General features: G+C 54.6%; 1 protein-coding gene across 1 annotated transcript; it reads right to left on the reverse strand.

The window, feature by feature from the left end:
* Window positions 1-231: 231 nt before the first annotated feature.
* PLXDC1 (plexin domain containing 1) lies at window positions 232-20,105 on the reverse strand. The gene is made up of 14 exons (XM_064524693.1): window positions 19,948-20,105; window positions 18,398-18,537; window positions 17,034-17,177; window positions 16,743-16,812; window positions 16,546-16,668; window positions 16,176-16,294; window positions 15,914-16,013; window positions 14,055-14,150; window positions 12,803-12,884; window positions 10,388-10,448; window positions 9,136-9,271; window positions 7,442-7,477; window positions 5,857-6,017; window positions 232-4,287 (listed from the first exon to the last, which is right to left on the reverse strand). The coding sequence occupies exons 1-14, from the start codon at window positions 20,021-20,023 to the stop codon at window positions 4,168-4,170; spliced, it is 1,464 nt and encodes a 487-aa protein (XP_064380763.1). The 5' UTR covers window positions 20,024-20,105; the 3' UTR covers window positions 232-4,167.
* Between the last annotated feature and the right edge of the window lie 1,397 nt (window positions 20,106-21,502).

Here is a 21,502-nt window from a genome sequence, read left to right on the forward strand (position 1 = left end):
ATTAGAAGAAGATTAAAATCTTGATTCAAGCCTCAGTTACGTTAGTTTTTATCCTAGATCTATCCTGGGAACCCCTCCTGTTATGATGTCTTATTACTGAGACAGAAAAGGGACACAAGGGATCTTTTAAAAAAAAGATCCTTAAATGGCTTGTATTTTTATAGTGTCATTAAAAACATACAAGGTGAAAATAATTCCCACCATGCTTAGAAGTTTGCATAACACGACTAATAATCCTTTGCATGTTTTATTTTGAAAACAAAGCAGTCCAAAAAGGCAGATTTTTTTTAATATTAACACTGCGTTCCATGCAGATAATCCATAGTAAATACTTTGCATTAAAAGACAGTTAAAGTGCCTTTAGTCCCCCCCAAATAGTCCAACTGTGCTGTAAATTCAAGTATGTGGAAAGTAGGCCTTTAGTTATTAAGAGAAAGTATTTCTGAGCCAGGTCCTGCTCCCACTGATGTCAGAAAAGCGAGGGGTTAACCACCAACTTTAGTAGGAGCAGAACCAAGCCCTTGTTTGTCTCTGATAAACCCTGTGTTATGTATTCACAACTGCTGAACACAGACAAATGGCCAACTAACAGATCCACAATGTCATTTTCTGCCTGATGACAGGCAGTTCCTTTGCACCCAAACAACATGCTCAGCAGTTGCCACAAACTGCAAGGGCACTGTGCTTGCAAAGACAAATGAGGAGTGTTAGCAGTTGTTTGCACTTTGTACCCCCTTTTAACCAGCTGAGCAATGGACTGAGCACAGCTAACAGCCCCAGCCCATTTTATAGCTATAAAATATGCAGGTCAGTATACACATGTACACTATGCAGTTTGTTTTGAAGGAAGCCCAGATGATCAGTTCATCTGAATCTAGAGTAAAACGTCAGGATATGGCTACAGGAGCCACATGATTAAAAGCATAATCAAAACCCTTTTAGGTCAGAGTTGTGTTTGTGCTTTGGCACTCAAGACTAGCAAGATTAACCAGCATCTTGAAGTCAACAGAGTTATGCAGATGGGACAGGAGTATTGGTCCTGATGCATTTGAATTGGTGCAGCCAGCATTATACCTCAGCCCAGACTCATCTCGCCTGTTTGCTTCAATATTAGAGCAGTAATTGTTGGTGGTAAAGATATTTTTCTCTTTTTTCTAGGCCTCAGCAACATTACGGTTGGGTGCTCTGGAATTTAATAGACCCCTCTTCCACGACAAAGTCACGTGCAAAGAAAATTCAGGTGACTCGCTAGCTCCCCAGATGTGAACTTCAAGTGCCCAGAGCTAGACCTCATGCTGAAAGGTAGGACAGATTTTATTTTTTTTTCTCCTTCTTGAGACACAGCGTAGAAGTGCCTTGCTTCTCCAGACTAGGCAGAGGGAGCTCCTGAGCAGAACACTCAGTGGTTATGCTGGCTGGACTATGAGATGAAAATCTTCAGCTCAGGACGCGTGCACAGACACACACACACACACACACACACACACACACACACACACACACACACTCACTCACTCACTCACTCACTCACTCACTCACTATGGGCAGTAACTTCTTAATCTACTTTACCACAAATTGTTAGAGATTATGAATAGGAGCTGTTAATGTTGTACTCCACCTGATGATATCCCCATACCATATCCTTCAGTAGAAGGTGGACAAAACATCTAATAGACACCTACAGAATAGCCTGTCCTTTAAAAAAATTTTTTTTAATGAAGGTCTTTCCAACTCCAGGCACTCAGACCTTGGCCTCTGCCCTGAAGTACAGGTGCTTTATATACTTCAATTGTTTCTGTGCTATGGCATTGGGATGCCATTATTCCCTGCCTAAATGTCTAGTCCTTTTTTTTTGAATTCGTCTAAGATTCTGGCTGCAGTAATGCAGCAGTGATTTATACAGCTCAATTACATACTAGGTGAAGTCTGTTTTCTTTTAAATTTGCAGCATTTCACAATTGTTGGATGTTGCCTGATATTTCTGGGTGTAGGAGGGGAAGAAGAATACCCAAAAAATCAGGGTATTAATGTTAAGAAGAATAGTAAAAATGAGGCCATTATTTGAAAACATTTAAATCCAGAGAAATTTCCCTACCAGTTTATAACCCTTTCAAAGCAGATTACATCTGAAGCAAAAACTATGACTATGCTTTTGAATTCATTCTACTTGCGGGAAACAGGGAGAAAACAATCTTTCAGCTGAAAGCTTTACTTAGGAATAAAATTTATCTTCAAAGTATCTCTAAAGAGAGACTGTGTGGGCCACAACAACTTGGCACAACTCAATCTGACTTACTCTGAGTGTTTTGGCATCTTAAGGCCATAATAAGATGCAGCAAAAGTCTCCCTAGTGACTATGTATGAAGAAGTATAATCTGGGGTCTAAATGCCACAGAGCATCCATATTTATCTTCAAAGGCTATATAAATTCAGCAGATGAGAAGGAAAACATTAATTAGACAGACCCTGCCTTTGGCAGTAATCACCCTCAGTGACAGCTGAACCAGCCAGTGGATAAAATATGTACCAAACATGATATCAGAATAAATAACTGAGGATCAAGAAGGAAAAAAAAAGAAAAGGAACAAAAAATCCATACAACCCACACCATTTTTTGGTGGGGAAAAGAAAACTTTACCTTACACTGGACTTCGGACATTGTCTTTTTTTTATACAAGCTTTCCTCAGTTTAGCACCCAATCCTGCACCAGCCAGCATCTGTGGAAGTAGGATAGAGTATTTCTGAAGATTAGTCTTTAATTCTGATTGCAGAGAAGGAACAGAAAACCCTGAGAGGTCTAGCATTGAAGTCCTTAATGAGGGTCAGATTCTGGAATCATGGTATCAATAAAAATCCAGATCGGGGTCTAACACAGATGTAATCAAAACCAATAAACTTCCACTGACTTTAGTGAGCTTTGAACACTATGATGTTAACAAAGTGATTATTTTACATTTTTAATTGTACCATGGCATGTATGCCTTCATTCTTTATTTATGTGAAATTCCCATGAAAAGTGAACTTGAATTTACTTCAGGATTTAGCCCTTGGGAGAACACTGCTTTTGATAGTGCTCTATCCCCATCCTCTTTCATTAAAACTTATTCTGTTCCCGCTGGATTAGTGGCAGTGCAAAAGATATGTGGTTTGAAGGAATCTAAGATTTTTTTCACCCTCTGACTCCTTTAGAGTAAGGGTCATAGTCAGTAATTTAGCAAACTAATTAGATGCCAGAAAGTGCATCAAAGCCATTTGTTAACAGACAACCTGAAGGCGAATCTTCTGCAGGGCTTTGTCCTTAAAATAGATCAGGTTTTTCTTTCTTCCTGAGTAGGGGGTAGAAGCTGTTTGCTTGAAAGGAGAGGAGCATGAGGATTTGAAGACATGGTGTGGGAAGAACAACTGCGGGATGAAAAGACAAGGGCACAAGTCTTCTCAGCCATGAAGAGAAAACTAAGTGTTGCCTGCCCCAAAAGAAGGCAAAGGGGAGAGCAGACGAAGAACAGAATCGGGGAGCAGGAGGATGGGACAGGTGAGATGAGCCCTGGAGAACCCGCCTTACTGCTCCTGTGGCCACCAACAGCATCTGCCCCCCAACTACCCGGCCTCTCCGTGGAGAGAGGCAGAGGCAACCAGCCCGACTTAGTCCTGAGAGCAGGCATAAGCAGCGTGTGCAGCAAACAGGGTCTGTTTTGCTGTCCCAAGGAGCCTGCTGCCTTAGGCAACTATGTGCTTTGCCTGTACCTAGATTTGGCCCTCCTGTGAGCTGCCCATGTTAAGACCCTTGGAGAAGGATGGAAGAGGTCAACACAGAGGAGAAGAAAAAACAAACAGCTCCTCCCCCTACACACACCAAAACCGCACCAAAACCACACCAAAACTGTGACCGCACTGTTTTCTCCTGACACATCCAGGGCTTTGGTGCTAGACTGCAGGCAGAATCTGGTGTCGCAACTCACTGCCTTTGCTTCAGGCTCTGCTGTCCCGTGAGGAATCCAGGCAAGTCGCATCCTCGCGTTGCCATGTCTCATTCTTTTCAATGCTCCAGTGGGTCTTTTTCCTCTAGTTGCCGTTTCTTTTCCAACAGGGGAAAGACTTTGCAATAGAATAACAGGAGATTCCAACGCTCGGGACATGGGACATTAAAGACACAGGGGAGGAAGTGCTCAGCACTGTTCTGCTTCGACAAAGCCCTCCTTCTCATGGCTGGCTGGCTCCACCTCAGAGTACGTTGCATGGTTGGTATGATTTCGGAATTTCATGGCAGGCCAGTGATGTGGCCTTCGCTGTGGACAGAAACAAAGATCCATCAGAAGCTGTGACAGAGCCTTTCACTCCGTGCCAGCTGGGAAATTTGAAACTCAGTCTTGAAACAAGAACAGGGCTGTCTTTGTGACAGCTCAACTTTTTAAGCATGAAGTGATTTTATTAATAAAGAGCATTACAATGCATCAATCTCACTGAACTGACCCACTAATAAGGTTAAAAGAAGGAGCAGAGAGGAAATGGAAACTGTAAGTGAAATCTCACATCAGTCTCAGAACAAGGATGGCCTGTGCCTGGCTTAATAGCCAAGGACTGCCACAGGCTTCCTGTGCGACCACATACAAATCGTCTCTCTGTGTCTCTATCAGCAAAATAGGGACTTTCTCAGTTGGGTGCTGTGAAGATAGATGCATTAAATATTGTGAATTGTTCAGGTACTAAACTGATAGGGGCCAGATAGATCAATTCTCTGAAGCCTGGCTCTTGAAATAGCCAGATGGAGAGAAGACAAGTGCTGTAGGAAAAAGCCAGAGAATGACGAGGAAAGGCTGAGGGCTACATGTTGCTCACTCCCTCCACAGCAGTTCCTATGCCAGGATTCAGCCCACTTCTGACTGCCTCGGGAGGCTGTATCAAGCAGTCTTTTGGCTTTTAACAGCAGATGGAGATTGTCAGACCCCCTATCTTTCTGAGAATTAAAATCTTGCATTTAGAGCATTCACACCACCACTTACAAATTAGCTGATGGCATAACATCTATCAGTTAAGTCTGACAATTTTAGTCAACAAAATCCAGCTGGGCAATTCAAAAGGCAGCAATTTCAATTATGTCATAGCTCCAACTGAGTCCCCCAGCCAGGCTGTGTGTACGCTTGCTCATGCAAGCAGGTGGAAGAGTCTACCACTGTATGGGGGAAAAGGCAATATGTGAAAGGGAGCATATGAAGGAGTACAAAATAAAACGTGGGTGTAGGAGGAAGAGAGATTAGGTTTAAAACATCATCAACAACTGCAAGTTGGAGATGAGCTGTGACTGTAGGACCACGAGAAGAAACTTAGATCTGAAACCTGTCAATGTTCCCTTCTCTTTTCTTTGTTTCCCCAGAGGCCAAGGCAAAGCAAGGTGGCTGGCTTAATTGAAATACATCTGCATCAAACTTGCTGAGAGGATTCAGACTTCAAAAAAAATATAACTTTAAACGCACGGTTGGTTCCTGGGTGGTTGCTAACGCCCAGCCTCCCTGCTCTCCTCTGGAAGGTGAGGATTCCCTGAAGGCAAATCCACCTGGAGGTGGATCTGGTTCTTCCTTATTCATGGCTCAGCCCCTCTAAGTGCATGACTCAACGTATTCATTGCTCAGCATACTCCAGCCACACAAGCCAATGTGTGTGCTGAGACAAGGCACTCCACTAGCTGAATACCTAGGAGTAATTACCAAGGCTCTGCAGAGGGCATGTTAATATTAATCAGAAAGAAAAAGGTTGGGCATAGGGTAGGAGGCTATCTCACTCATTTCTGGTGATGATGGCTTTGTGTTGATGGTAGCAGAGGAAGAGAAAACTGGCCTGTGATAAGGTTCTCCACTCACCTCAATGAAGAACAAGGCAGCGTTTGAGGTGGGATGGCTGTTGATGTAAATTCCAGCAAGGATAATAGCGGCAATGAGCAACACAGCCAGAACGATCCCCACGATAGTACCTGTGTGAATCGGGGATCCTGCCTTCTTTGAAGGAAAGCTGCTTCCCACACCTGCAAAAAGAGACTTCTGTTAAGGCTGGAATCACTGAGATCTCAGTAAAACAAAGAACAGAAAGGAGAAGCAAAGCTTTTTTTCTTTAGAGCATTGCATGAAAGACTGAGCAACTTAACCCACTATTGGCTGGCTCAAAAGGAGGGTAAGTGAGCTAGACCTGCCAGTGAGCTTTCTGTTAGCTCACATGGTAACAGTCCAAAACTGAAAGATCTGCTAGACCAAGCTTTGAATATCATATGTGCATGACTTACCTGGAGCACATAAAGAAATCTTTCACAATAATCCTCATGCTCTGCAAGTATTCTGCACTTTCCCCTCCCCATCCCCAAACAGAGGTTGTCAATTCAAGTCACTGTCTTTCTTTTTTTCTGCCTAAAAATAATTCATGTGAAGCAAGTTCTCACCCTGAATTTCTTGTTTGAGCTCCAGCATCAGATGGTGTCAATAGCTGGTTTGAAAGAAGATTAAACAACTACTATCCAGTAACCACCCCCCCATCCCCTCCCCACATCTATATTCTTTATATATTGGATGCTCACTCTGATAGAAAGCCATTAGCCATATGCCGAGTGTGTCCTTAGCATGTCTTACCCACAGTCCTCCAGCTTGCCTTCATTCCTTGGCTATGAATATTCAATCACACAGAGCTACAGAGGGCGTATATAGCATATATTAACAGTGACATTACCAACCATTTGGGGAGTAATTTGGCTAAGACTGGGAAGGTCACTGATTTCAAAGGCCCCATGCCTGCAAAGGAACTGATCGTATACCAGTTTAGCCAGTTTTACTTCTGTGAGCTGCTCTCAGTTAAGAGGGATGGGCTTGTGGTTTGCATATGACTGCAGTTCTTGGGAACCTGACATCAGAGGAGGAAGTGCTCAGATCCCCCCCCCCCCCCCTTTCTGAAATTAGGAAGAACATTATGGTAACAGTTCAGTTCTCTGTCCTTGGGGCTGATTAACACACTTGGATTGAGAAGGGATTTGCTGGAACAGAGATGGAAAAGACAGAGCTGGGCTAATGGAAAGGACACTTTATATTTGGCTTTTACGATGCTCTTTGGCACAGCTGGGGAAATTCAAAAGCAACAGGACTCTGCAACTATGCAAAAACTGCAAAGAGAATTATATAGGAAAGGCAAAACGCATCATCTTAGTTCACCTGTCAAATCTGAGAAAGTGGCAAAAGTAGAAAAACGGCATCAAGCTAAAACAGATTGGTCTCACTTTTCACAACCTGAAATGGTATTAATCAGGGTAAGGACAAAAGGATTCTTATCTTGATTACATCCTTTCAATCTCAGTTTCTCCTGTCTACTCTGCTGACTGATCACAACTACCCAGTACATTTCATTTCAGTGTAACATGTTCTCACTTAGGAAGAACGTGAGCAGGCAAAGAGAGGATTAAGGACTTACCATCGCCTCCTGCATACTGATTGAGCTTTGTATCATCTGAAAGAAGAAAACAGGCAAAAAAAAATTAGGAGACTTCTATGATGGTCTCCATTCTTCCCACCCTCTTTCATTCCTGCATAACAGGAGGCCTCTGGGAGAACATGACTCTTCACACAGCACTTACATGGTCAGTGACAATTTCACCTCTCAGTTTGGTGGAAGAGAAGGGCACCCAGAAAACAAAGCAATAGTGAAAGCAGTTTCTGGCTTCCTTCGCAAAAGTGGCACCTGGAGCACAAATGTCTGTAGAAACCAGTTGTTAAATATGCTCACTGTGCAATGCAGAATAATAAATGAATGTCGGATGGGCCCCCAACCTTGTGGCTGTCTATGTTCAGACTGTGGCATTTGCTGAAATACACTGCTCATATATCCCAAATAAATCAAAGGGAAGCCACAGATGCCTTCCATGGGGGGGGGAGCAAAGCCCAATGCCATTCTTCATCTCATTCTGAAAGTACTAGGATTTATTGTACAAGACTTCATTCTGTCTTGATGTTCACCACAACAGAGCCCTTAAGAATCCAGATGAAATCCTGATCCAGAATTTTTACTGCTTGGCTAAGACTTTTCCGAGCTGTAGTGCTGACACACGACCAGCTAGTCAGACACATTCCCAAACATCTCCATCGAGCAGCACCAGTGAGCTGCTCTGGTCTGGGAGGATGCAGAGGGCTGGGTCCAGTCCTTTGCTTTGCTTGTTCCTGAGCTGTGCTTCTCCAGATAAAGTTCATTGCCTGATGCAGCTGGCTGTTTTGTTTCCTTCCAAGATTACAAATTAACTTCATGCTTGAATATGTCACAAAAAGCCTCTTGTTCTTCTTCCAAGAATTGTCGATGAGTTGGAAAAATAATCTCAGTGGTGGTGTTATACTCCCCCTTCCTTTAATTGCTCCTTTCAAAGTCAACTCTGTCAGCCAGGCACTCCATTCCTCCCCCCAGCCCAACTCCTTCCCATTGCTGAAGGACAATTACTAATGTTCCTTGCTATTTATTCTAATTAGCAGTTTGCGTTAGGGACTATTAAGCAGCAAAATTGAAGTGATACCTGCCGCTAGGACCTAAGGAGACAGCCCTGTGTTAATAAGATTATCAAGCTTTAGAACATGGGTGTCTCAAGGGAGACCCGGTCTTTATTTGGAGCTTGCTTATGCTGGAACGAACACCATTCGCAAGCAGAGGACGATCACATGTCCGTGCTGTATTACTGCCAGTCGGACAGTACTGGCAGCCCTGAGTCACCAGCAAGGATGTTAAAAACATGAGCCCCTAGTTACAGTATTAACTTCTCTTACTGCATTAGGGAGTCTATCTGCTGGAGAATACCTGTTTTTGGTCTGTTATCTCCTTAGGCCTTCATAAATGCATAAAAAGGCTGCAGTGCAACTGTAAAACTCTTCCCACCTGAGGGTTTGACCTGCCCCACTTGCCATATCACTCCGAGTCGCACCTCTTACTCCAGCATTCCTTCCCCTTTCCACCGTCTTCTGTGTCCACCCTGCCCTTGTGCTTCAATGACTGGGTAGCCAGGAATGTTACTGTGTTTACTTGGATATTAATTGGCTTCATTAGGCATCAGAGTGAAAGACCTCTCCAGGGGTAAGTGTTGAGGAGGGGGTGTCCCTGCCACAGCTGTTCACCCCATCTGCCAGTACCTTCTGTAGTGAGGCTGTCGATGAAAAGTGAGGAAGTGGAGGTGGTGACATCCTCATCAAACGGTGAGAAAGAGCTGTCAGGCGGTGCCGAGTAGTGGTCATCTTCTGCTAAATCCTCGCATGTCTTCTCATCTGACTGAAAAGAAAAATGAAAAATGGCCATTGTTCCTAGCAATCCTCAATCAAGAGTGCTAGAGAGCGAAAAGTTAGACCCGCGATTCCCAAGCCTCGGGCTGCTGAGCCCTTGGGGTTCCAACAGGGGAAGGGGGAAGCAAGGAACATGGTCCAGATGTGCTAGGAGAAGTGGCAGGGGTCATCTAGCAGTGGAAAAATGGGTGGAAGACTTTGGGAACCACTGAGTTAGGGCAAATGGCCGTGATCTGGCAAGGTTCTACATTCTGACTTTCTTGCATGACCTTGGTGTAGGTCCCGTGACTTCCTTTTCCCTCCCTCAGCCCTCTTGGTAAACATGGAACAAAGCTGAGTCTTCAGTGGGGGGAAAAAAACACAAAAAACAAAGCAGAAACAGATGTTCCATTAAAGCTGATCTTTCTGAGACAAAGAAACTAGTTCATCCAATACAGAGACAGTTGCACTAACAAGGACAAAAAATCACAAGGGCTAATTTCTTCATACTTCAGCATGAATAATAGTCATGGTTCAGAAGGTGAGGGGAGGAAAAAAATATCCCAATGGACGCAGATTGCACCATTAGTTAACTTACAGAGGTCTCTGCACCTTTACTGAACATCCACCAGCAGAGAAGCAAGACCAGCAGGGCAAGGACATGTAACACCAGATTAGAGGGACCATCTTCTTCTGTCTGTTCCAATACAGCAGGGGGGAGATATCCTCTACTAAGCGTATCTGTGGTTCTGCTGTAGTGGGAAAGGGTTATCTAAAGGAATATCTCCCTTTACTCCCTCCCTAAACTCAATCTGTTCCAGAGCAGCTCAGGCCAAGTGGAGCTGAGTGATTTTTTTTTGACTTGGGATACAGCCACCATCTTTTCTTTAGTTCAGCATCATTCTTAGCAGCCTCTGTACAGGACATCCAAAATGACTTACCGTCCTTCAAGCAGCCAAAACAAACTGGAAACTAAAACTCTTTTGATTATATTTTTCACTTGTAGCTAAATGTCTCATTGTAAAAGTTGCTTCATAAGAATACATCATAAATACCATTACTGGTGAGCAAAAGCCACATCACGTTGTTATCCTGTCAGCCTAAGGGAACCTTCACTCCATCTTACCTTCTGGCCACAGCCGTAAGACAGCCACTCCTCACGGTACCGGTCAAACCCACTGGAACATCTGCAGAGACAAATGACATTAATCTGTGGCAGATAAATTCCTGCTAGACACAGCAAGCAAAGCAATCGGGGAGTGAACAACACCGCTCATTTGACCACTCTACGTGGGGGTCATTGCTAACAATGATTTCTAAGCTGCCTGTGAATCCTACATACTGCTCCAATGGGCACTATGTATAGACACTTAGACAAACAAATAACAGAGGGCTGGAAAGATTACACACAAGCTGGTCTCCAAAGACATGGAGTTTCCAATACAGCTGTGCTGGAAGGACCCAAATGTTCCTCTTTACAGAGGAGGAAAAGGGTCAACACTGCTTCTCCAAGGGAAACAGAGACACAGAGAAATAGGAAAAATATATAGACCAAGTTTGAATTTCCATTCTCTGGACTCTATGCCAGAGCAAGGCCACGATCTCTGTGAGTTTTTTTTCCAGCAACATCTGCACAGGAAAAGCAACATTAAAGAAATTACAAACGGCATCAAGAAAACACCAACTAGAGAATTCTCTGCAAAAATAGAGGGAATGAAACAAAACTCTGACCTTTGCAGAGCCTCTGGGGACTACCAAAAGATGAATCAGGGGTTCAGCTCATACAAGCAGCAATTTACCCAACTACCAGCCAATAAAAGAGGTGAAGCCACAAGAACTTCAGGTCCTGCTGAGTCACTGAGCTCTTTTGTGTTGAAGTAGAGGTCCTGTAACAAGCAGGGGCTCAGCAGAAGCAACAATGCAAACTATACTGCTAAAAGCAAGCTAAAAGGAAACTCTGGGGTTAAATCACTGAGCTGGACTCAGGATATGAGATCAAACCCTGGAAGCCACCCTACCAGCATCCTTGGAAAAATCTCGTTGGCTTTGCAAAACCAGCCTAGTTGAAAGCCAGCAAGATAGTGGTAGACTTGCTCAGCTGCTCCTGATAACTCTAGCCTGCAGTTTCCCCAGTGTGTAAAATGCTTGCCATTTGTATTTGTAGTCCACATTCTTCAGGAGCGAGCTGCCTATATGCAGTTATGGCTGCGGGAAGCATGTATTTCAGCCAAACCATCCAGAAGGAACCATAGTATAAGTGATAAGTGCAAATATAAACAGCTGTGACTTCAAATCTGGAAGACTGGGCTTGCCTATGCTATGAATTTGAAATAAGCAGAATCAGGACGCTCTTGAACACCTGGGTTTCAGACCAAACAAGATCCAGACCGATACACTGTATCCTGGGCTTGGTTTTGCTACCAAAGCCACATCTGGCTTCACACATCTCTCTCAGCTGCGAGAACATAATATTCTCTCATCTGAAGCCACCAGCTGAGCAACTGTCACTGAAAAATGATGCTCCCCTGGCTCTGGTTATACTCCAACCCCAGCCCACTGAGAGGCAATGAATCAATGCTGATTTATATGGTAGCTTTGCTGATGTCTCAGGATCTCTCTCTGCTCCAGCTGCCATGGACATGCTTGCTGAGGCCTTGCTGAAATTGTTGCATGTAAGACAAGAGCCTAAGTCTTGAGCAGTGACAGAGAAGTGATGCAGAAAGGAGGAATGTAGGTGCCCCGCGAGCTGTGCCCTGGTGAGCCAGGGAGGCACGGTCCCTTTGCGGGGGCTGCCGGGGAAGGGGGTCACGGGGAGCTGGGCGTTTCCAGAGCAGCGATGCTGCTGCGCTGCCTGTGAGGATCTGTGTTATTGGGTCCTCTCCCCTGCCACTAGCTCCAAATAAATATTTCAGAAAAAAAAAAAAAAAAAACTCATTAAACTCTCACATGCTCCTTGTCACTCTCGAGCTGAAGGAGGAGAGAGACCAGACTTCCACTCTGGGCCTCCCCAAATTCTCCGTTTACCCCCAACAGCTCAGCAATCCCCCCCCCGGCCTTTACTGTGTCTTGTCCCTAACGGAAAGGGCCTGTCCCGCACGGCCGAGGGATTGAGGAGCAGTTCAGGCTCTGTGAACTACCTGCTCTCCTTCAGACTGAACAGCACATCCCAACCTCCTTGCCCTTCACTCCTCTTGTCTGCAATCACAGCCCAAACGAGGACGTTTCCACCACGTCTAATCTCACTCACTCACAAAAATGTGAGTCTTGCTTCTAGTCTCAACTTGCTCTAGCTTCCGCATCAAAACGTTAGGACTAAGATATCCAGTCTCAAAAATCTCTCCTTGCTTGTAACCTGAGATCAGACCATCGCCTACCCACGGGCTATGGGACGGCACTAGCATCCCCCCAGCAGAAAAAAGAACTTAAAAAATGATGGCACTGATACCAGGTGTCAGTGAAGCTTAACCTGAAGGTGCGCTTGCTCTCCCAGCGCTAGAAACACTAGCAAGAGAAGAGGGGGAAGGAAACGCATCCAAGCTACCTCTGCAGGACATGACACCAGCTGCAGTTGAAGGTCAGCTCCGAGGTCACACACATTTCACAGCTCTGATGCTGGAGACAAGCTGTAAAAGAGAGGAGACACGTACCAGCAATACGCTCGCATCTGGATAGGCCCAAGGGAGCACAAACTCAAAGCTGGTGGCATGGGCAGGAACAGAGCGTCGACAGATGAGTCTAATCCAACCTCTCTCTCGGCAATGGACTTGGAAGACAAGTCCGCACCTTTCCAGCCGGAGTGGACTCACAGTCCAGCTGTAATGGTTTTTCCATCTCGTTTAGCTGGGAATAAAAAGCATCCAAGACCTGTGCCATTTCTTATTACGTGGAGTGTTTTTCTCAGGAGGAGGGAGGTAAGCAAACACACAAACAATTTAAACCTCTGTTGCTGAAAGGTTTGCACTTATTTCCTGAAAATAGCCCTGCAGTAACAAGGCTCCCCACCCTGGAGAGGACTAGCTTCTGGTAGCCCCATGGAAAACAGCAGTTTTGCAGCGGTTTTAACAAGCCCCCGCCTTGGCGTGCCTGGCACGTCTCGCCCCCACAAATGGGCCTGTGGCTCTTCCAGCCCCCCCCCCCCAGAGAAAGCTGAGTCTAGCTCAGCCTAGCGCTGGGGCTGCTCTGAAGATCCTGCTCTCAACCACCCCAGCTGCTGGAGGGGGGAAGCAACTCTTAACGAAAAAAAAATATATCCTGCAGACTGTTTATTTATGATCTGCTTTGCAGTAATCCTGCCTGCTGCTAGAATTGTCATAAAATACCCTGGGGAGACCGCTTAAATGCATAACCTTGGTGTACTCGTGACAGATTTACTCTCTGCTCTGTATTTATGTACCGCATGACGACTTGCCTGCACGCATGTGTCCTTGGTCTTGAACGCTAAACATATCTGTCTTAGAGGAGCCTCTATAAATTACATCCGAGTACTGAGCGTGGGGGCTTACGAAGCGCCTCGTGGGCAGGCCCGAGATGCACCGGTGTCCAGCAAAGTTAGCAAGACGCGCGTTAGCTTACGGGGCGAAGAGGAGGCATCTCAGCGCCCGGACCGGGGGTCCCTGCGCTTTGCCCTTCGCTCCCGAGTTTGCATCAGCATCGGGGCGTCAGCATGGAGGGGCTGGCACCCAACCTGCTGTTGTCACTGTTTGGGGAGTGCTGCGCAAATCGGAGAAGACGCAATTTCCTGCAGATTCGGGCTGCAAAGAGGCGGCTGGGGCAGCGGCTGGGCGAGTACTCACTGGGCAGCGGGGTGAACTCCACCGCCGACATGCTGCTGATCTTGCTGGTGTCCAGCTCCACGCGATGGTACTCGTAGATGGTCCGGCGGCGGGACTCTGAAACGGGGGAGGCCTCGCGTTAGACCGGGCGCAACCCCGGGGCGCGTGTGCCCTTGCCCACGGCGAGGGGGTCTGTGGGACGCGCGGGCGGCTGCTCCCCACGGGATCCCCATGCGCGTGGGGGGCGGGTTGGGGGGCTGCTGCAGCTCCCAGTGCCCCGCTGAAAGGGGAAAGTGACCCCAGGTGCTGGGCTCACTGCTGGGGACGCAGGAGGAGCGACGGCAGTGGGGCAGGAAGGATGCTAAGGCCCAGATCTCCCCTTCCGTATGGTCCTAGGAGGAGCCTGGAGCTCTCTCTGCCCCCTTCTCCCTGACCGGAGACTCCCGAAATGGATGCGCTCCAGCCCTGCGTCGCTCCGAACGACCGCGAGCCGCACAACACATCGCTCGTCAGTGACTCACGGGCCCGCGAGCCTCCCCCGTGCCGAGCGCTCGCCCGCAGCTCCCACCTGGCTCCCCGGCTCCCGCGCCGCAATTCCCGTCCCCCCCAGAGCCGCCTCCTTCCCCGGCTCCCCCCCAGGCCTCACCGCCCTCCCTCTCTCCAGCCTCCCCTTAACCTGGGGGGTCCGTCCTGGACTCAAGTTCTCCCGGTTTTTCTCCCTGCCTCTGCCAGTAAGAGACCAAGCGCTCTTCCCTCCCAGCCGTCTCCCCGCTGCCTTCAAGCCTCGCTTCTTCCCCTCGTCGGGGTTTAGTCCCCGGCTCTCGCACGTCCTCGCCTGCCCGCGCGTCCCTGGTGCGAGGGGCCGGGCGGGCGGCGCAGCCGGGGGTCCGCGGGGGCAGCGGGAGGAAGCACCAGCCAGGCTGGCTGAGGTTTTCACCCAAACTGTTGTAAACTGGTAATAAATGCGGGCCAGATGGCAAGCTCCATAAATAACGAGCGAAAGCAGCAGCGCCAGGTGCAGCCCGGGGAGGCGGGAGGAGCACGGTCGGGCTTCTCCTTGCGGGAGCGCAGGGAGAGGCTGGAGCAGCTCTTCCCACGAGCTCGCCCCGCGCCCGCAGCTCCCGCGTCCTCGTGCAAACGAGCACGTAGCTGCCGCGTCCCGCTGGCGCACGCGCCGGCCCCGACCCTGCCCGCAGCAGCCCCACGTGCCGCAACGCGTGGCCGGCAGCCCCCGCCTCTCCGCGTGCACCGCTGGCCTCGCCGGGCCCCTGCGGCACGGAGGCAGGCACGCGGCAGGCACACGGCATGCACGTGGCATGTACACAGCGTGCACGTGGCATGTACACAGCGTGCACGTGGCAGGCACACAGCGTGCACGTGGCAGGCACGGACGCAGGGCAGCGTGCGGCATGGATGCAGGACTCACGCGTGGCAGGTGCTCAGACCGTGCACGATGCACACAGGCTTCTCGCTAACACACCGATCCAAAACCGGTGCAACACGCCGCGCTCCTCCGGAGCGGTAACGGTGCAGCTTTTCAGCGTGAAAGCTTAGAGGAGCCTAAAGGCACGAGGCACCCAGCGTCCCCCGGCTCCAAGGCACTCGTCCCTCTGCAGCTCACTTGCAGCCATCCCTCCCTGCCCGCCGTTCCCCTCCTCCCCCTCAGCTGGAAACCGGGGACGCCGTAGCTTGGCTGCGAACGGCGACTTTGAAACACGATGTGCTTTCGTGTGCAGAACGTCGCCGAAGCACGCGATGTCCTCGGGCCGGGGCCACGCGGACCGGCTGGGCCACCCGGCGCACGAGGTGGCCGTCACCCGGCACCCGGCAGAGCTCCTCGCGCTGCCACCACCCCCCGGCCCGGGGCGGCAGCCGCTCACCCGGCACGTCGGGAGATGGGTTGAGGACCATGAAGGCGTCGGAGAGGCCGGCTTTCACGGGGTGCTGCGCGGCGCTGATCTGCAGCACCGGCACGGGGATCTGCAGCGGGAGAGAGGCGCGATGGGCCCGGCCCCGCGGTCCACACGCCAACAGCCACCACATCTCATCTCCTCCCAGGACCCCTCCGGGGACCAGTAACACCAGTTGGGGGGTTACATGGGGGCATCCCGCTGCGCCCTCCCCAGCGCGGACATCTCTCACCTCCTTGTAACCAAACACGATCCTGCCGTCGCTGTGCAGAGCGGCCTGGAAGGTGAAGCTGCCCATGTCCTCCTTCCCCTGCAGATAGACCTTGTCCCACTGCACCACAAAAACCGTCCCTGGCGGGGGGGGAGACCGGGGGGGGTGTCAGTCCCGCTCTGCCTCCTCGCCCCACATCTCAGCAGCGCCATGGCCGACGCGACCTCCCCGGCGGGGAAGCTCACTCGGGGGCTCGTCCTGCGGCGCCCGCGGCCCCGCGAGCAGGCTCCAACCGCCCCGCTCCGCTCCCGCGCCCCGGCCCCGCTCCTCGCCGCGTTCGGCCCCGTTGCGCAGGGGACCGCCCGCCCGCCTCCGCGCGCTCCGGGCTCACCGTTGTCCAGGTAGCGGACGGTGGAGTTGCGGGAGTAGCTGGGGTTGAAGTTGGCCATGAGCGGCGCGACGTACTGCGTGGCCGTGAGCATGCGGTGCACCACGTCCCCCGTGAAGATGAAACCTGGGCGGGCGGAGGGGGGGTCAAGCGGCACCGGTGCCCCACCGCCCGCCGCCCCCCCCCGTGCCCCCACTCACCTCCCGTCGCCACCGTGACCTGCCGCAGGAGGTGGCCGTAGAAGGGGAAGTCAAAGGACAGGAGGACCCGCTGGGGATGGAGACGGGGTCAGAGCCGCTGGCAGAGCTCAGCATCCTCCCGCGGGAGCCGGGTCCCCGGGATGCTCCCGCCCTGCGGGACGCGGGTCCCCGGGATGCTCCCGGCTCCGGGGAGGCGAAACTCCTCCCTGGAGGCCACCGCCGGGACACCCCCCCGCTCGGAGAGGAGGCTCGGGGGACACCCCGGTGCAGACGGCCCGCGGGAAGGCTCACCGACGCCTGCCGGTGCGTGTTGGAGAGGATCCCGTGGACCTTCGCCGGGCTCCCGTCGGCCGCCGCCACGTCCACCCAGAGCCCCTTGGCGCGAGCTTCGCCCGGCCCGTAGGTCCGCGACACGTAGTAGCTGTGGTCGTCCTCCTGCCGCCGGAGGGAAGGGTTAGAGGCCGGGAGGGCACCGCGCCGGCCGGACCCGGAGCTGGCACCGGCACCGCGGCGGCTGCGGCCTCCCCGGGAGGAAAACGGCCTGGGTCGGCGCCAGGGCTGGACGCTAAAGCAGCCAAAGTGACCGCGGGAAGGGAGCAAACGGACGGAGCCGCCGAAGCCCGGAGGAAACGATTAACCCCGGGCACCGGCAGCCCCCGGGCCCGTCCCCCACCTCCCGGGGAGGCCGGTGACTCCTCGCAGCTCGGAGCAAGGGCAGAGCCCCAAATTGGGGAGGAATGGGTGAGCCCATGGTGCCCCCAGGCAATGCCCTCGCCTGGGACACCCCCAAATCGTGCACCCCTCGAATCCCCCTCCCTGCCCCGAGCCCTGCCGGCGGCTCCCCGGGACCCACGCGGCGGCTCCCGACTGCCGAGGCTGCATCGAGCTGGAGGCTGGGGGCAGCCCGACGGATTGCAGAGCTGGAAATGGGGAAAAAAGAAAAAAAAAACAAAAAACAAAATAAATAACTAAATCACCCAGCTTTGAACAGCCTGGGGTTACTTCCAAGCGAGCCGGCGCGGGGTCTGCAGAAGTCACGAGGAATCAAGCAGAAATGCTGTTAAAAAAAGCCGCCAGCGTGCAGTTCCCCTGCCTCAGCAGAGGCTCCTCTGCCTCCTGCTCGGCCCCGGCCGCGTCCCCAGCTCCAGCACCGGGGCGGCCTGCGGAGCCCCCGCCGCGGCCGGGGAAACTGAGGCACGGGGCGGCGTGGATGGGCCACGCGGGCCATCGCTGGGGGCAGCGCCGGGGGGGCTCGCGGAGGAGCCGGCTGCCGAGCCCCTGAGCTCATCGCTGGCTCACGCGGAGGTCCCAACCCGCCACCTTGCTCCGGCTGCGGCAGGGTCGGGAGCGGCAGCTCCGGGAGCCCCGGGGAATTGCTGCCTTTGCCGCCAGGGGAACCGCAAGCCCGGCTGCGCCCTTCCTGCGGCTGCCCGGAGCCTGCAAATATCGCGGCGGGGTTTTGGGGTGGGTTTGGTGTTTTGAACGCTTCCACGTCAGGCGTCTCTCGGCGTCCGGCCCTGCTCCATCCCCGGGGGAAGCAGCGGGCGATGCCGGGTGGAGCGGGCTGCTCTCCTGGAGAGCATCGCTTATCCGGGACCACCCTCGTCATTCCTCACCCCCCTCCCCGTGCTGATCAGCTTTACCCGGCCACTCACCACGATCCGCGTCCCGTTGGGCGGCAGCGTGTCGATGGCCAGGCTGCCCCCCCCCAGGTCCTGGCTGACGCGGGTCCCGTCCGCGGCCTCCCGGGCTCCTCGCTGCCCGCCGCCCGCCGCCGGCTCCCCGGGCGGGTGTCCTGGGGGCGCGAGCAGGGGCTCGACGGGGCGCCCCGCTCGGAGGGCTCCCGCCGGCCGGCCTCCCCCCCCCCCAGCAGCTGCCCCCGGACGGCTTCCGCTCAGGTGACACGAGTTTGGGGGGTCTCAGCCCTGGTGCGATTGCAGAGCCGCAGGGAAAGGGACGGCCGCGGGGCCGGCCGGGGCGGGAGGAATTGAACCGGTGACGCCGGGCGCGGGCGGCAGATGCCCTCGGCCACCGGTGTCCCCAGGCACCGTCCCCTCCTTGGGGCTGGCGGAGGCGCGGGGGGAGCCAGGACCCCCCTCCCCAGCCCCAGCCCGAGCAGGCCCGGCCCAGGCAGAGGGGGAAACTGAGGCAGGGCAGCGCGGGGATGGTGCGGGGCGCCCTGGGCTCGGCGCGCCCCATCCGACGGGACAGGCAACGGGGCCGCCTGGGCTGCGGCTCCACACGCCCTCCCTGCACCGACAGCGCCAGGTCTCAGCCCGCGCGGCTGCGGGGAGGCCCGTCGCTGCTCCACGTGCGGCGAGGGGCCAGGACAGACACAGTGAGGGGGGGGGTCGGGATGGACACAGCGAGGGGGGGACCAGGCACAGTGAGGGGCCCTGAGACGGGTGCAGCCAGGGGGTCCCGGGTGCAGCGAGCGGTGTGAGGCGGGGCACAGCCAGGGGGTTCCAGGCATGGGGGGGGGGGTCCCAGGACGAGCACAGCCAGGGGGTCACGGGCATGGCGAGAGGGTCCCGGGACAGTGAGGGGGGGGTTCCAGGACAGTGAGGGGTGTCAGGCTGGGCACAGCCAGGGGGTCCCAGGCATGGAGGGGGGGGTCCCGGGCCGGGCTCAGCCAGGGGGTCCTGGGTGCAGCAAGGGGGTCCCAGGTGCAGTGAGGGGGTCCCGGGCATGGAGGGGGGGGTCCCGGGCCGGGCACAGCCAGGGGGTCCCGGGTGCAGCGAGGGGGTCCCAGGACAGGCACAGACAGGGGGTCCTGGCCATGGAGGGGGGGGGTCCCGGGCCGGGCACAGCCAGGAGTTTGCGGGTGCAGTGAGGGGGTCCCGGGAGGGGGCACAGCCGGGGGGGGGGGTCACAGGTGCAGCTAGGGGGTCCCAGGACAGGCACAGCCAGGGGGTCACAGGCATGGGGGGGGGGGGTCCCAGGCCGGGTGCAGCCAGGGGGTCCCAGGACAGGCACAGCCAGGGGGTCCCGGCCATGGAGGGGGGGGGGTCCCGGGCCGGGCACAGCCGGGGGGTCCCGGGTGCAGCGAGAGGGTCCCGCGCCCCCCGCGGTGCCCCTGCAGCGACCCGGCCGGCGGTCCGGGGCAGGGGAGCCCGCAGCGCGCCCGCCCCCCGGGGCAGTGCGGGGCTGCAGCGGCGCCCCCGGAGCCCCCCGCCGGCCCCGGCCCCCCCGCCGCCCGCCCTACCTGCTCGGCGCGGGGGTCCCGGCGCGCCCAGCGCCCCCCGCAGCAGCCACAGCAGCAGGAGGCCGCCGCAGCGCATGGTGCGGGCGGCGCCGCGGGCCGGCAGCGCCGGGCAGCCCCAGCCGGAGCCCGAGCAGGAGCCCGAGCCCGAGCCCGAGCCCGAGCCCCAGCGGGAGCCGGGGGTGGAGCCGGGGGTGGGGCCGGGCGTGGGCAGGGAGCCGGGGCTGCACCGCGGCGGGGCCGGGGCCGGAGCCGGGGAGGGAGCCGGGGAGGGAGCCGGCGATGGGGATGGGGATGGGGATGGGGATGGGGATGGGGATGGACCCAGGGATGGACCCAGGGATGGACCCAGGGATAGAGCTGGAGCTGGGGAGGGAGCCAGCGATGGGGATGGGGATGGGGACGGGGTTGGAGCCAGGGACGGAGATGGAGATGGAGCTGGGACTGGGGATGAACCTGGGGATGGAGCCAGGGATGGACCCAGGGATAGAGCTGGGGACGGGTTTGGAGCCAGGGACGGAGATGGAGATGGAGCTGGGACTGGGGATGAACCTGGGGATGGAGCCAGGGATGGACCCAGGGATAGAGCTGGAGCCGGGGAGGGAGCCGGGAGGGAGCCGGGGATGGAGATGGAGCTGGGACTGGGGATGAATCTGGCGATGGAGCCAGGGACGAACCTGGGGATGGAGCTGGAGCTGGACCTGGACACAGACTAAGGGATGGACCCGGCCATGGACCCAGCGATGGAGGCAGAGGCAGAGCTGGAGGTGGCCCCAGAGCCAGAGCCGAGGCCAGTATCGGAGCTGGCGCTGGGGCCGCAGCAGGACCCGCAGCCTCGCCGGCCCGGCCCGGCCTCTCCCTGGCCTCCTTCCCTGGCCCGCAGCGGAGGCACCAACGCGTGTGCGCACAGGGCTGCGCCGCTCGCTCGGGGCTCGCTCGGGGTGGCGCTGGCAGTGGGTGTCCTTGGAGGCCCGAGTGCTGCCCCGAGTCACCCCCAAGCTGCCCGGAGGCTGCAGCGAGGGGGGGGCAGCATCCTGCAGCTGCGCCGGGGCTGGGCACCGCATGGCACGCGGCCGAGGCGCCCGGAGGGGAGAGGCTGCACACACACACGGTGCACACGTGCATGCAGGGCATGTATTCACGTGGGGTGCACACGCATACGGTGCACACACACGTGGTGCACACACGCATGCAGGGCACACACCCCCCACGCACACAGATGCACGTGCACCCCGACCTGCCCCGTGCAGCTTTAGCCCCGCGTGCATCCGCACGTGGCAACCTGCACTGCTGCTCACACGGTGCTTTGTGGCCCCTTGCATCCCCCCCCCAGCCCTCGGCTCCAGAGGCAGCGGCCCCCCCGCAGCCACAGCCCATCCACGACCCAGCACGGAGGCAGCTGCCTGGCTGGTGGCCACTGGCTCGTGCCCCCCCGTCCACTCGTGTCCCCCAGCCCCTTTTGGGGCTCGCGGCCCCCCCAGAGCACGGCCCAGCGCATCGCCAGCTGCCATCTAGTGACGAGCAGCCACATCGGCCTCCTGGCCTCCGCGGGCCCGTG

This window comes from Dromaius novaehollandiae, chromosome 22, assembly GCF_036370855.1.
Source record: "Dromaius novaehollandiae isolate bDroNov1 chromosome 22, bDroNov1.hap1, whole genome shotgun sequence".
Taxonomy (NCBI): domain Eukaryota; kingdom Metazoa; phylum Chordata; class Aves; order Casuariiformes; family Dromaiidae; genus Dromaius; species Dromaius novaehollandiae.

Coding starts and splice junctions, on each gene's coding strand:
- PLXDC1 (XM_064524693.1), bottom strand. CDS start 20,023: ATGCGCTGCGGCGGCCTCCTGCTGCTGTGGCTGCTGCGGGGGGCGCTG. Junction 17,178..18,397: donor CCAACGGGACGCGGATCGTG/GTGAGTGGCCGG, acceptor CTCCGGCGGCAG/GAGGACGACCACAGCTACTA. Junction 16,669..16,742: donor GGTCACGGTGGCGACGGGAG/GTGAGTGGGGGC, acceptor CCGCCCGCCCAG/GTTTCATCTTCACGGGGGAC.